The 15,000-nt window shown below is 45.1% G+C and overlaps 1 protein-coding gene across 8 annotated transcripts in view; it reads left to right on the top strand.

The window, feature by feature from the left end:
• LOC123505257 (zinc finger protein castor homolog 1-like) overlaps positions 1-15,000 on the top strand; it is a 269,504-nt gene that overhangs the window by 247,962 nt on the left and 6,542 nt on the right. For 3 of the 8 annotated variants that reach the window (XM_045256480.1, XM_045256476.1, XM_045256477.1), the window contains exons 6-12: positions 9,897-10,083; positions 10,997-11,195; positions 11,503-11,719; positions 11,956-12,182; positions 12,301-13,086; positions 13,569-13,769; positions 13,987-14,001. In XM_045256480.1, the coding sequence (XP_045112415.1) occupies positions 9,897-10,083; positions 10,997-11,195; positions 11,503-11,719; positions 11,956-12,182; positions 12,301-13,086; positions 13,569-13,769; positions 13,987-14,001 (1,832 nt within the window). The remainder of the gene's footprint in view (positions 1-9,896; positions 10,084-10,996; positions 11,196-11,502; positions 11,720-11,955; positions 12,183-12,300; positions 13,087-13,568; positions 13,770-13,986; positions 14,002-15,000) is intronic. The other 5 variants (XM_045256478.1, XM_045256481.1, XM_045256479.1 and 2 more) reach the window with 5 other exon arrangements.

Raw genomic sequence — 15,000 nt, 5'->3', positions numbered from 1 at the left:
AATCCTTGCTTGCTCTGCCTCCATCCTGCCTCACAGAAAGTTTGGCGGGCCGCTTCTCAGACCAACAAGAAAAACCTTCTGTATGCCTCTTTCTATTTAGATCCCCATATGACACGCCATAAAACCCGAGGCAGCATTATGAAGGTATACAAGATGTTTCTCTCTCTCTCTCTCTCTCTCTCTCTCTCTCTCTCTCTCTCTCTCTCTCTCTCTCTCTCTCTCTCTCTCTCTCTCTCTCTCTCTCTCTCTCTCTCTCTCTCTCTCTCTCTCTCTCTCTCTCTCTCTCTCTCTCTCTCTCTCTCTCTCTCTCTCTCTCTCTCTCTCTCTCTCTCTCTCTCTCTCTCTCTCTCTCTCTCTCTCTCTCTCTCCTCCTCCTCTCTCTCTCCTCTCTCTCTCTCTCTCTCTCTCTCTTCTTCCTCTCCTCCTCTCTCTCTCTCTCTCTCTCTCTCTCTCTCTCTCTCTCTCTCTCTCTCTCTCTCTCTCTCTCTCTCTCTCTCTCTCTCTCTCTCTCTCTCTCTCTCTCTCTCTCTCTCTCTCTCTCTCTCTCTCTCTCTCTCTCTCTCTCTCTCTCTCTCTCTCTCTCTCTCTCTCTCTCTCTCTCTCTCTCTCTCTCTCTCTCTCTCTCTCTCTCTCTCTCTCTCTCTCTCTCTCTCTCTCTCTCTCTCTCTCTCTCTCTCTCTCTCTCTCTCTCTCTCTCTCTCTCTCTCTCTCTCTCTCTCTCTCTCTCTCTCTCTCTCTCTCTCTCTCTCTCTCTCTCTCTCTCTCTCTCTCTCTCTCTCTCTCTCTCTCTCTCTCTCTCTCTCTCTCTCTCTCTCTCTCTCTCTCTCTCTCTTCCTCATAACCCCAATAAGGCTTGAAAACCAGCGATTCGACGCTCCCAGGGTGTTGGGTTTCGCCTCTTTAATCCATGAATAAATCCTGCTTGTGAATGTACTGTAATCGAGCTCTTCCTCCTCCTCCTCCTCCTCCTCCTCCTCCTCCTCCTCCTCCTCCTCCTCCTCCTCCTCCTCCTCTTCCTCCTCCTCCTCTTCCTCCTCCTCCTCGTCATCCTCCTCCTCCTTCTTCTTCTTCTCCTCCTTTTCGGTACAGCAACTAACAGCTATTTGGCGTGTGAATATTCCCAAAGGTGCTTAATTAGATCCCACATGGAACTGTGCACGCTAAAGGTCTGCTGCTGCTGCTGCTGCCGCTGCTACGCGAGACACCCAATAACAAGTTGACGTCAAGGTAATGGTGGCGACACGAAAAAAAAAAAAAGAAATACGAAGAAAACAGACCCAAGGAAAAACCCCGCCTTCCAGGAAAAATAAATGAATAAGATAAAGATTGATACATTCATGAAGTGCTTACCACACGTATAGGAGTCTGGTGATGAGAGCAGACACATGCGCTGCCGGTATGTTGTTTGTTACTCAAGGCAGCGGTCAGTGTGTGTGTGTGTGTGTGTGTGTGTGTGTGTGTGTGTGTGTGTGTGTGTGTGTGGGTAACCTGCTGCAGCCTGGGGGGAGTACTACGGGCGTCCTCCCAGTTCCTGGTGGAAGGTAAACGAAGGGTAGTGAGGAGGAGGAGGAGGAGGAGGAGGAGAGTTGAGAGTTGAGGCGAGGATGAGACACTTTAGGGTCCCCGGATGTGTCGCGCTCCATGTTTACCGTGGCACCAATCCTTTCCATCCTGCTCCTCCCCCTCTTACTGCCGCCCCGCACACACACACACACACACAGACACACACACACACACACACACACACACACACACACACACACACACACACTGGTGGATTATCTCGATCACGGTTACAACACATCAAGCTATAATAAGAAAGGCCGCCCCTCTGTCAGCCCACCACCGGACGAAATGACTCACACATGAGGAGGAAGGACCGGATTTAAATAACGTGGAGTGTCAAGTAGCAACAAAAACGTCGCAGTAAATATCTATAAAATACGTCTAGCGTTACCTGAGGGTGGGTGGCATGCGGGAATAAAGAGGAGGCGACGGGAATAAATCAGGACGGTGACGGAGCGAGAGGGAAGCGCCGACGGGGTGTGGCTATACTACCCACCTTCCCTCGGGTGTGGCACGGCCGCAGGTGACAAACTTGAACCATTTGTAGTGTATGTGAGTGTTACCATTACTCTGTTCCTCACGGGTGAAGTTACAATTTCCTTTTAATCCCTTCAGTACCATGCCGCGTTTTTATATTCATTCTGCTTACTATTTAGCGGTTTTTATACAGCTTTAGAAATTTATGTGAGGATTAAAATAGTAGACACTCTGGCCATTAATCTTTTCACCTCCATTGTCCCTTCCTAATTTAAACAGAATCATCTAATCACACCCAAAAATCAGGGTAAAAATGCGTCTCAGTACTGAAGAGCTTAAAATGCACTTGGCGTTTACTTCTTGCCAATGAGTCAACAAAACGAGTGTCAAATTTCCTTTCGGTATGTCTCACCGATCACGCCTCTCCCCACCCCATCCAATGCTCTGCTGCAAATAGTGACATTTAATTTAATTTGATTTGAACCTGAGCACTGTCGAGGCTTACGATGCGTTCATAATGTTTCTAAACACGACAAATACTGAAGTAATCTCACAAATATCAATACGGATGAACGCAGGCACCTCGCAAGACTTTAGCATGAACCACGTCTTGTCTAGGGAGATCAGGAGTGACTGCCAGTATCTGATCGGTAACTACTGGACTCTTGATCCCAATAGAACCAGCCAACTGTTGATAAAGGAACATTTATGAGGGAAATTAATCAAGCAGGCTGTGTGGTTGGAGTTAGTGTCTTGTGCTGTGGAGCGTAAGTGAAGTGGATGGATGGGCAAGGTGGAGCGCGACACCCCAAGAGTAAGGCCTTGTTTCCCGCTGATGACACTCAGCTATACGGACGCCCTTGACACACGATATTTTATCATCAGACACGACGGTCGCTTCCGTACCTACTCCCAGCCCTCAACACCCTCCCCTCCTCCACTCATCTCTCTCTCTCTCTCTCTCTCTCTCTCTCTCTCTCTCTCTCTCTCTCTCTCTCTCTCTCTCTCTCTCATGTAGTCTATTAATCTTAACCTTTATCTCAGTTCATTTCCATGTAAGTTATCTTCCTTCTCACTTCCCACATCATTCTCCCTCGCCAGTCCACTACCTCCCTTCGTCTCTTCCACTTTCCTCCTCCTCCTCCTCTTCCTCCTCCTCCTTCTCCTTCTCCCACATAATCTCGCCATATTTCTACCTCGTCACGGCGGATAATTGGCCACACTTCCCTCCTCCCAGCGTGTTCGGAGGCCAGCACGCCCCGCCTTTGACTCCCTTCACAAGACGACCTCTATCTCTGAAATGCACTCGGAGACTTTTTCGTACCCACCGAGTAACAAGCAAGCCAGTAAAACACACAGACACAGAGACACACACACATACATATAGTCATTGGTTTATTTATTAGTAACCAGATTTTTTAGCCAATGTGTGACCTTTTACAAAGATTCCCAGTATTTGGTTCCTCTCGCTTTTATAAGAACAGTCATGAGTTGTTGTTTTTTTGTACTTAATCCCTTGAGTACCATGATGCGTTTCCATATTCATTCAGCTTACTATTGGATGATTGTATACAACTTCAGAAACTTGCGTGGGGATTAGATTAGTGAAGACTGTGTGTGGCCATTTATCTTTTGACCTCCATGGACACTTCCTATTGTCAATAAAATCGTCTAATTGTACACAAATCTCAAGGTAAAAATGTGTCCCAGTATTGAAGGGCTCAAGTCAGTGTGTTTTTGGGAGGAGAGGGGTCGGGGAGGTGGAAAAGAGATCTTGTGGAAAAGAGACATATGCTTTCATTGTGTTACTCATATTATATGACAACAGTATAGACTCAGCTGTTATTATTCAGAGTAACTTTCTCTCTCTCTCTCTCTCTCTCTCTCTCTCTCTCTCTCTCTCTCTCTCTCTCTCTCTCTCTCTCTCTAAGTCATATTCCATGTGGTTTACCCTCTTCTTTTCATCTCTCTCTCTCTCTCTCTCTCTCTCTCTCTCTCTCTCTCTCTCTCTCTCTCTCTCTCTCTCTCTCTTTCCGCGTCGTCCTTCAGTGTTTGAATCAGTCACGCTCCATTAATGAAGGTCTCTCTGACTTCCTTCCTCGTATTCCACAAAGCATTGCATAACCTCGTCCACAACCACCACAAAAAAAAAAAGACACTTCAACACGACGACAACGAACGTCATGATATACGTAATAATATCATTCCGAAACAAAAACAACAATAACCAGTTCCTTTTCACACACTATAGCGATTTTTGTACACCTCCTCCTCCTCCTCCTCCTCCTCCTCCTCCTCCTCCTCCTCCTCCTCCTCCTCCTCCTCCTCCTCCTCCTCCTCCTTTACTGCTTCCCTCCCACCTGTCATCACCATCACTTCAGTTTCCACACTTTCACTTTCAATCCGCCTCTGCAGCATCTCAGCGTCTCTCTCGTCACTGCTCCATTCTAGATTTCCGCCGATTTCATTTCCTCGAGGCAGCTTCTCCTAAACCCCTCAGCTCCTTCCGGTTCCCACGCCCTCTGCCCTGTTGCCTGTAGGGAGAGGGAGAAGGGAGAGGGGGAAGGGAAGGAAAGCAAGGGAAGGGGGAGAGAAGCTGGGAGGTAGACACTTCCTGCATAATTCTGGGATGTCTCAGGATGCTCAATCATTTATATTTACACTGATGGTGAGAGACTAGTGCAAAGTGACCTGGCTAATGCTAATGCTGCTCCTGCTACTCTCTGGAGGTGAAAAAAGAAGTAACGAGAGAGAGAGAGAGAGAGAGAGAGAGAGAGAGAGAGAGAATATATCCCTGTACAGTACATGCCCATCCACCAATCAAACAGCTCTCTTGAAACTGTTTCTAAGATAAACCATTTTTCATTTAATCTCTTTATTCGCTTTTCTCTTCCTTCTCCTCGTCTCTCTGGAGGAATGGCAGTCGTGGCGAGGTGTCACGAGCTGAGGAAAAATTTATTGAGAACCTCCACTCGTCCCCTGTTGGAAATCACCGATAAAGGTCGCGAGGGCGCATGCAGGATATTGCAATCGGTTAATGCAGTGAGGGAAGCGGAGGTGAGGAGGAGACGGGGGAGAAGATGAGGAGGTGAGGAATGGTAGATGTTGAGCGTGTCAGGCTGGGAGGAAGGTTAGAGGGTGCGAGGACAGGCGTGGGTGGTATGAGTGAGCTGGTGGGCGCCTGGTGGAGTGCAGGGCGTGGAGGCGAGTGCAGGTCAACACGAGAATGGTAAAGCCAACAGCGGCATAATGGTACTCGAGAGGGAGCCCCGGAATCTGTTTGTCTGGTGATGACTGTTCTTCTCTTTTCTTCATCAGTATTCTTATTCACATATCATTCTCTCTCTCTCTCTCTCTCTCTCTCTCTCTCTCTCTCTCTCTCATGCACGTGTCCGCTGGTTGCCCTCCCCCCAGATACACTATAGGCATCACTGGTGTCCACTTACCTGGCTGTCCGGACACACTCTGCAGGGCTGGTAGAGTTACGGGTTCCGATCAACTCCTCGTCTGTGTTTCTACTCCGGTCATTCCTCTCCTTTTGAAACTTGCGTTGTCTGTAACGTTCAGATATGAAAAAGAGAGAAGTTGTTATATGGATGTCAATGAAAGTTACAGCTTAAACTACGAAGAAAATTAATTGATCACTTCATTTAAGAAAAAAAAAGTTGGGCGGGAAAATTCGATATCGATCTCAGTTTTGTGTTGTTTTTCTTCCTATTCTTTCTGTCTCAACGAACACTTTTCCTCTCACCATTATTCCCTCATCAGTACCATGACTCGTTTCCATATTCATTCTGGTTACTATTTGGTTATTTCATACAGTTTCAGAAACTTAAGTAGAGGATTAAAATAGTGAAGCCTCTGGCCATTATTCTTTTGACTTCCATAGACCTTTCCTAATGTAAATAAAATCGTCTAATCATACCGCAAACTCAAGGTAAAAATGCGTTCCAGTATTGAAAGGGTTAAGATTCGTTTTGATTTTGACTCTTTTTTATTGCAATAAGAACACTTTCTGGAAAGTCTTTTGTGCTTATTGTTTTCATATATTTCTTTGGAAATTCTTCGGATTCTCATCAGTATATTAAACAGTGGACTGTCGAAACTGATGAAGATTAAGCAGAGACTCAATGTTATATCAAAGTGTTAATTAATTAATGGTTAAGTGTTGAGGTTAAGACAGTAGGTCAATAAAGGTGGACCACTTAGGCTCAGTACACTTGTTATCAACTAAGTGGTGGCCTGGCTGGCGTCTTCCGTCAACAATCTAAGGGCGGGAGCGACGGGTCCTGCCAAGAAGCAGCAGAGGCAGCGTGGCAGGCAGGCCTCGTGTATTTCTGGCTTCTGATAACAAATGACGTTCAACTCGACCCTCATCATTCTGGTCGGTACAGCCGCCGCCACGAGTGTTGCACAAGGCATGTTGCTAACAGCGAGACAGGACCGTCTAGTGTGTGGGAACAACAACGATCTGGGATAGGAATGGTTTTATTTATTTTTTTTCTTTATTTTTCTTTTTTTATTTTATTTATTTATTTATTTTATTTATTTATTTATTTTTTTTTTGCTTTCACTATCCGATTCACAATTTTCATTTTGATCTCAGCCTATATGAACTTGAGGCAAATTTACTTTGAAGTTTTCAGTGAGGAAGTTGATTGGTAAAGTAGAACACTTCCATTACGGCTTACGGAACTTCCTTGGCTGGTCCGTGGCATTACCAGTGAAGAGGAGATCAATGTTTCGTGTTTCTCGCTATACAATGCCATTAAATGTTAAGTCGAGGAAATTTGTTACAGTTAACTAATGAAGGCATTTCTGTCTCTCGGGTACATATTTAGTGAGTGGCGAGAGTAAACAACTGAAAGTCTTGCCATTGTTCAACTGACCTGAGAGAGCGAGGAGGGCAAGGATCTGTCAAAAGATCATAACACGAGAGGACAACAGTATAGTCAGCAAGGTCACTCTGGTATCGTCACACAGCATGCGCAAAAGTTCACGACAAAAGACTTATAAAAGTTCACATGTAGAACTAAGCTGTACTCTTCATTGTTACTCATTCTGAATGGTACAATTCAAAATACACTTCGATTCATAACACGCGTACCAATTTACCCTGAGGCGAATCCTATCCTAAAATATTCATAGTCGCTATACATTAAAACGCCAAATAGAGAAGCACTACCAAAGTTAAGCTCTCCATACTGCTAATGTTTCATTTTTTGCTCTGAGCCCTGGGTGGCCGCTGACAGATCCCCACTGGCGCTGCCATTTAAACTTTCAAATTTTATTTATTTATTTCCTTTCTGCCACGAGTTAAGACGCTTAAATTTCAAGGCATATAATTTATAGTGTCAAATCTGATGTTCATGCATTTTGTAAATAATTCATAAGTGACGGGAATGCCGGCAAAGAACGACAACTCTCCAATTTCGTTATTGATCTCAGAAAGCTGCCGCCGAATCAATTGCCCAGCGGGTGGCGCCGTCGACACGCTCCTGAAACCCCTACAAGTAGTGACAGTCATTCTTCCAGCAGTCTCACGAAGGATTCCATCCTCTGGAGAGACGTGCCATGATCCACTATACTCCCCACCCGACGATACATGCGGAGAAGTCTGAGAAGGGACACTAGTAGAGGCTGCCTGGCATTCCCTGTAAACGGGTTAGCTTATAATTCCCAAGAGAGATGATTTATGGCCTTTCATTTAAGAGTGTCGCCTGGGGTGGAGCTGGCGGCCGCTCCAATTACTGTTATGAGCCCGTCTGAATGTTCCGCCGCCGACCATTATTTGGTGTCATGGCTTTAGTACGAGAGCCTGGCTGGGTGACAATGTTTTCGAGTCTTTTTTTTTTTTCACTTTATAGTTTATGAAAGACGAAATTAATTATGCACGCAACATCGTCATTGATGAAAGTCCATTGTCGGATTTTATTTTCACCAATAAAGTTTTTCCTTACTCCCTCCCTTCGTGGCCTCGCACACCCTCACTTCTCATCAATATATGGATTTAATTAATGACTCACTTCTCTTAAAGCATCAGTGTTTTAACTGTACGAGTAGTGTTGTGCACACGTTCACATTCCTTGAGGGTCATTATTTTATTTCCGGGAGTGCTCTGGTTCATAAAAGAGGAATAGATAGACCTTGCAGAGGAAGTACTGAAGATGGAAAAACAAAACATTCAAACAAATAAAAAAAACAATACAAGATAGAAAAATATTGAGACCTTACAACAGAGTAAGATGATAATGAAAGGCAGTGTCCGCAGCGAGAAGGCGTGGCTCCGAAGATAAGACCGCGCCCACCACTTCCCTCCACCAGATATGTAGTGACTGGAAAGGTTTCATTAAGCGCATTCTGAACCCATCACCACAGTAACTGGCAGGACACAATATAGTTACCGTGGTCTGAGTGTCGCCACATTTGATGCCATTATATGCACAGTAGAGGGTTACACCCTCTCAGGTGTGTGAGGTGTGTGGGTGAAGGAAATAACATGAAATATGCATGGTTTAAGTCACCACCCATAGAGACCAGGTCTTATAGGAAGAGGCCACGAGCGTGTAGCTTCACTTAGCTGTGCATGTAGTGAACACAAACAAGGAAACAAAAGGAATTCTGACGGCGACCGACAAGGAGCCACAAGAGTGATACAGCAGGGTAGCAGCGGCGCCCTCCCGTGCTTCCCGTGGTGGTCGTCGGGGCCGGCCGGCCTGCCCACCAGGACATCCTCAGTTAGCTGTGCAATTGATCGCTCACTGAGGTCGCCACGCCAGTCTCGCCCTTGATGCCGCCGCACACAGGAGCGGAGAGCAGTGCGCGCGGCCCAGGTAGTGGTCATCCTCCTTGCAGGCCAGCGGAAGCGGGCCCCCACACCCGCCCACACGCCCTCTCTCACCACAAACCACACATACACAACACTCATTCACATTTCTTCAGTCCGGTGAGACATGTTCCTAGTCAACACAGGACGAGGAGGTTAAGTAACTTCTCAACCAAGTATTTTCAAAAACTTTGGAAAGCCCATTATACTGTGTCCGTGTCCATCACCAGTGCGAATGTCCTTGTCTCGTGACGATTTGCGGGAGTCCTGAGGCAAGCACTACTACTGAAGTGCCAAGCCCCACAAGGAAATCGGGTGTGCATTGGGCTTCCCGCCGACCCTCTGCTAAATAAGGTGACGGCATGTCAGTGTTGAGGGACGCAATCGCCTCCTGCTCATCAGCCACAACGAGTGACCGACCCCTCTGCCCTCCGGCCTTCCATTTAAGTATTTGTGAGCCATTGGAGAGTTGATGTGAGGAAGTCAACGAGTGGCGACATTTTGTCATGTTTAAAGGAGACCAAAAGGAGAGTCGTGGCCCGTCCGTTCATCGTGGTCTGGTGGCAAACAAGCGTTTCTAGTGCAATTCGTGATTTCTGTGTGTGTGTGTGTGTGTGTGTGTGTGTGTGTGTGTGTGTGTGTGTGTGTGTGTGTGTGTAAAATCTAGTGGTGTGACATTAGAGAGCGCGTACATGTATGCGTGAGCACACGCGAATATGTGCGTTTGTGTGTGTTTCATAATTCTATAATTCTTAATTACACTTAGCAAGCCATGGGTTAAACGCAAGGGCAATGGCAACATAGACACTCTTGTGGTGGAACGAACGGACATTATCTCTATGGTGAATGAAGCAGAATGAAACCAAACAGGAAACGTGCTGAATAATTGATGTACCGCAATTCCTATTCGATGCCATCAGTGGGTACGAGTAACTGCCTTTGTTTTGAAATGTATTTTTGTTGTCATATTATGAAGCTGTTGAAGTCTTCTTGAGTCTTAAATAAATCACATATGTGTTCTCCCCAGCAGTGACTCCGGGTCTGGCGGGCCTGTCCTTGGGCTCCGTGGGGCCGGCACCCTCCCAGCTACTCACCGGCAGCATGGGAGTACGAGACGCCCTCGCCAAACCCCAAATTGATTATTCCCGCTATGTGAAGCCCTTCAGTTCGGCCCTTGAGTGCGGCAATCTCTCCTGCAGGGAACATAATTTAAGGTAATGAACATTTGTTTTTGCTATTATTGAATCTAAAAGCAAATTCCTGTCACAATCTCATTTAGTAAGCTTGTTGTGTGTGTGTGTGTGTGTGTGTGTGTGTGTGTGTGTTTCACTGTTTGATCTGCTGCAGTCTCTGACGAGACAGCCAGACGTTACCCTACGGAACGAGCTCAGAGCTCATTATTTCCGATCTTCGAATAGGCCTGAGACCAGGCACACACCACACACCGGGACAACAAGGTCACAACTCCTCGATTTACATCCCGTACCTACTCACTGCTAGGTGAACAGGGGATACACGTGAAAGGAGACACCCAAATATCTCCACAAGGCCGGAGAATCGAACCCCAGTCCTCTGGCTTGTGAAACCAGCGCTCTAACCACTGAGCTACCGGGCGTGTGTGTGTGTGTGTGTGTGTGTGTGTGTGTGTGTGTGTGTGTGTGTGTGTGTGTGTGTGTGTGTGTGTGTGTGTGTTTGTCTGTCTGTCTGTCTGTCTGTCTGTATGTCTGTGTGTGTGTGTGTGTGTGTGTGTGTGTGTGTGTGTGTGTGTGTGTGTGTGTGTGTGTGTGTGTGTGTGGGTGTGTGTGTGTGGCGCGCACAGCCGCGCTGCATGAGAGAGAGAGAGAGAGAGAGAGAGAGAGAGAGAGAGAGAGAGAGAGAGAGAGAGAGAGAGAGAGAACGGATAACAATTTAGACTAAGAGCTTTGGTTATCATTATTTTCATAAATACAAAAAGCCAAACCAACTTACATTCATTATTCTTCCCTGCGATGAAGCCAGTCACGCTACACCTCAGTTACAAACAGCATACAACAACGGATACGTTTAGATTTTGTGGAATGCAGACCAGGTAATTAGCATGTGTATATTTTCCGCATAGATAATAATTCAATCATTTCCTTCCTACAGAGAACACTTCCATTGCCTCGAGTGCAGCTGCAAAGTTTTCAGCAAGAAGGAGGAAATGATTCGACACTTCAAATGGCACAAGAAGCGGGATGAGAGCCTCCAGCACGGCTTCATGCGCTACTCTCCCTCAGACGACTGTAGTGACCGCTTCTCGAACTGTTCTCACAACCGAAAGCAGACACATTACCACTGCCTCAAGGTAACCAAGCGTAACCTGTGCTTCATAGACTGTTTGTGTTGGTCAGCTCAAGTCACAGTGTTTCAATATCGCTGTGAGAACATGAACTTTACGAACGCATTGCGATATGTATGGGTTTGAGGATCCGATAATAGAAAATGTTACCAAGAGTCCCATTGACTGGTAGGAACACAGATGTATATGATATATACTTACCTTTACTGAAGTGATCAACTTTTAGAAGATAAGGCACTTCATTTCTTCCCATGAGGCAAATATGAGACCACCAATCTTTTTTACACCATCTCATAAGTATTTACCCCAACAGGAGAGCTGTGACAAGGTTTACATCAGTACCTCAGACGTCCAGATGCATGCAAACTACCATCGCAAGGATTCAGCCATCTTGCAGGAGGGCTTCCAGAGGTTCCGCGCCTCTGAAGATTGCGGCCTGCCAGCGTGTACCTTCAGCGGCCAGCGCACCACCCACTTCCATTGCATGAGGAGTACCTGCCAATACACTTTCAAAAACAAAGCTGACATGGGTAAGTACATGCCAGTGTCTCTCCCCCCCCATCTCTCTCTCTCTCTCTCTCTCTCTCTCTCTCTCTCTCTCTCTCTCTCTCTCTCTCTCTCTCTCTCTCTCTGACATGTTGTTATGTTGTAATATAAAGAGTTCTTGCATTAATTGAAAAAAGTGTAATAGTTCTTTAACGTTTTCAGATAATTGTGTGATAGATTTTTAGTGTTAGTCCATTATGTGATTTCTTACCGTCCATAGTGAGTGTCCTGAATTCAACAATCGATTTTCATCCCTGTGCAGAGAAGCATAAGACGTACCACATAAAGGACGAGCAACTCACCAAGGACGGATTTAAAAAGTTTATGAAGCAAGAAGAATGTCCTTACGAAGGCTGCAAGTTTTCGCGGGTCGTCAACCACATTCACTGCATCAGACCAGAGTGTAACTACGTCCTGCACTCCTCCGGCCAGATCTTTGCCCACAAGGTTCTTATCACCAACTCTCTTGTGTCTTTGGTCTTATTGATTCACTGTTAATCGTGAATTCTGCTATCTTATGCTTGTTTGAATTAGGTTTTAATGTGTTACCTTTTTTTTCTTGCAGAGAAAACATGAACGTCAAGATCACGAGAGAGCTTACAGGAAATACAAGCTTGCGCAGACCATGCTTGGAGTACCTGAGGGTCATCCAGCCCTCGCTCCTCTCCTGCACGAGGCATTACGCCCTCTTAGTGGTTCATATGGAGGACCCCTTGTCAATCCCCTTATTGGTCCTATGGGAGGCCCCTTGGCTGGTGTTCCCATGTGTCCTAGTGATCAGAGAAGTGAAGATTCCTCGTCCCCATTAGGACCGTGTCCCACCCCCAGCACCCCTGGCACCCCTGGTCCCATGCCTTCCGGCCTTCAACGTACCCCCGGCTTCCTGATGGGGGGTTTCCCTCCTCCAGGTCTTGCTGAATCCCAGCATCCGTTGGCACGTCTCTTGGGTGTCACTCCACCGGCAGCTCATGGGCTTTTCCCTGGGGGCTCCGCCACTAGCACGGCTTCCACGCCATGCTCCTCCTCCTCAGGGACAGAATCTCCTGTAGACCTGAGGCTGGGAATGGGCGCCGGCGAGGACAGAGACTGGGAACGATGGCTGAGGTACATCGGGAGAGATGACCCGTGTCACCCGAGCTGTGACTTATCCAACGTAGAGCATTGGCACTGTGATGAGTGTGAAACAGTGTTCCGTGGGCGCGAGAGTGCACGGGAGCATGGACGAGTGCACGAGCAGCAAACACTAATCACTGATGAACACTACACCATGGTGACTTCGGCCGATGACCCCCGTCCCTGCCCCCCTGACTGTCCCATCCAGGACCACGCCGACCACTACCACTGTAACTGGGTAAGTTTTGTTGCACTTGACTGAAATCAGTCAGTTTGTTGCCTTTGAGCAGTGTGTTGCTTCTAGAAGCGCTCAGTAACACAGATCAAATGTTACGATCTGCAATAATAATGGTAATTCTAATAACAACAATAATAAAATATTTGACACCACCAAAGTTTCTGAATGGAAACTTTTATTCTTTATTTTGATCAGTATAAAAGTCGTTGCAGCTCAATGGTGAAGCTTGCTGAATAAACCGCCTTTTTATGCTGTAATTATGAAGTTTTTTTTTTTTTTTGAGTTGATAAATTTTGTGTTTCTTTGATTTATATTTTGTTGCTTGTTTTATTTACATTAACTGGTCAAGCATCGAGTAACTATTGTTTGAAGTGAGCATATTGTGTTGGTGTGGCATGCTGACTAACGCGGAGGGTGGTGTGTGTGTGTGTGTGTGTGTGTGTGTGTGTGTGTGTGTGTGTGTGTGTGCGTGCGTGGTGCAGGAAAGTTGTGGCGAGGCCATCCTGGCAGCAGGGGACAAACCCTTCCGCCGACTGGAGCACTTCAGGATGCACGACTACGCCCGCCGCCTCACTCTGGCAGCCCCAGGCTCAGGTGGTCCCATGGGTGTGGCGTCCGTCACTTCCGTCGACGCCATGTTCAAACGTAAACGCGGAAGACCACCCAAGAACAGGGTGATCGAGGTGCGTCACTGTCACTCCCTCCTTATGAGTTGTTTGTAAGACTTGGTAGGAACATCTTACCATATTGTCCATTTTCTGCGTAGACTGAATGTCTTGCAGACAATTATGAATTTAATACAGAAATTTTTCAGTTATTTCATCAAATATTCTCAGTAGAGATCAAACAAAAGTATCGGGGCAGTGTTTGATTCCTTTTCTTGTTTTCAATTATTTTCAGGTGTGGAATGACTACGTAAGTTAGTACATTGTTTTCCGCTAACTGACCCACTCGGCTCACTAATTACGTCCATATGGCACAATGACCTAACGCTTTGTTCTTGTTCACTACTCACATTATTAATCAAGTCCACCAAGGCATGGCACCTTAAAAGCTTCATTCTATGCAAACGATAACAAATCATATATATATATATATATATATATATATATATATATATATATATATATATATATATATATATATATATATATATATATATATAGATAGATAGATAGATAGATAGATAGATAGATAGATAGATAGATAGATAGATAAATAGATAGATCGATAGATAAATCCAGGCATAAAGATTAGATGAATAATGTTGTAAGAATTGTGTAAGGGAAAACAATGCCGCAGTAAAGAAAAAAGTAATAGTGGCCAGACCTGTTGCCTGTCGCTTGCTAACCTGTGATGTGTGCGCGGCCTGAACATGGGTCCCGGATGGGGCGCTCATAACACTATCATTTCATGATTTTAGCTCGTTAATTTTCTAGTGAATATCATATAAGAGGCGTTACTCAACTGTAAAGGAAACTGCCTAGTGTGCAGTTTATCAAAAATTTCAAGTCGCTCTTCATACTTATTACGAACTTATTAAGAGTTCATCACACCGCAGGACAAAAGCAATCCTGACAAGTCTCACAGTTTGGATGAAGTATCTTATCACTTCAGTGTCGACAATGCAATATTTTGTTACCTTAATGTTTTCAAATCTACTGATAATTATAACGAAAAAATGATGATAATAATAAAGATTAACAGTAACAATAATAATGATAATGATAATTGATAATAATAATAATAATAATGATAATAATAATAATTATAATTATAATAATGATAATGATAATAATAATAATAATAATAAAAATAATAATAATAATAATAATAATAATAATAATAATAATAATAATAATAATAATAATAATAATAATAATAATAATAATAATAATAATAATAATAATAATA

The sequence above is a fragment of the Portunus trituberculatus genome, chromosome 17 (genome assembly GCF_017591435.1).
Source record: "Portunus trituberculatus isolate SZX2019 chromosome 17, ASM1759143v1, whole genome shotgun sequence".
In the NCBI taxonomy this organism is placed as follows: Eukaryota; Metazoa; Arthropoda; class Malacostraca; order Decapoda; family Portunidae; genus Portunus; species Portunus trituberculatus.
This window is presented reverse-complemented; position numbering and strand designations above follow the sequence as displayed.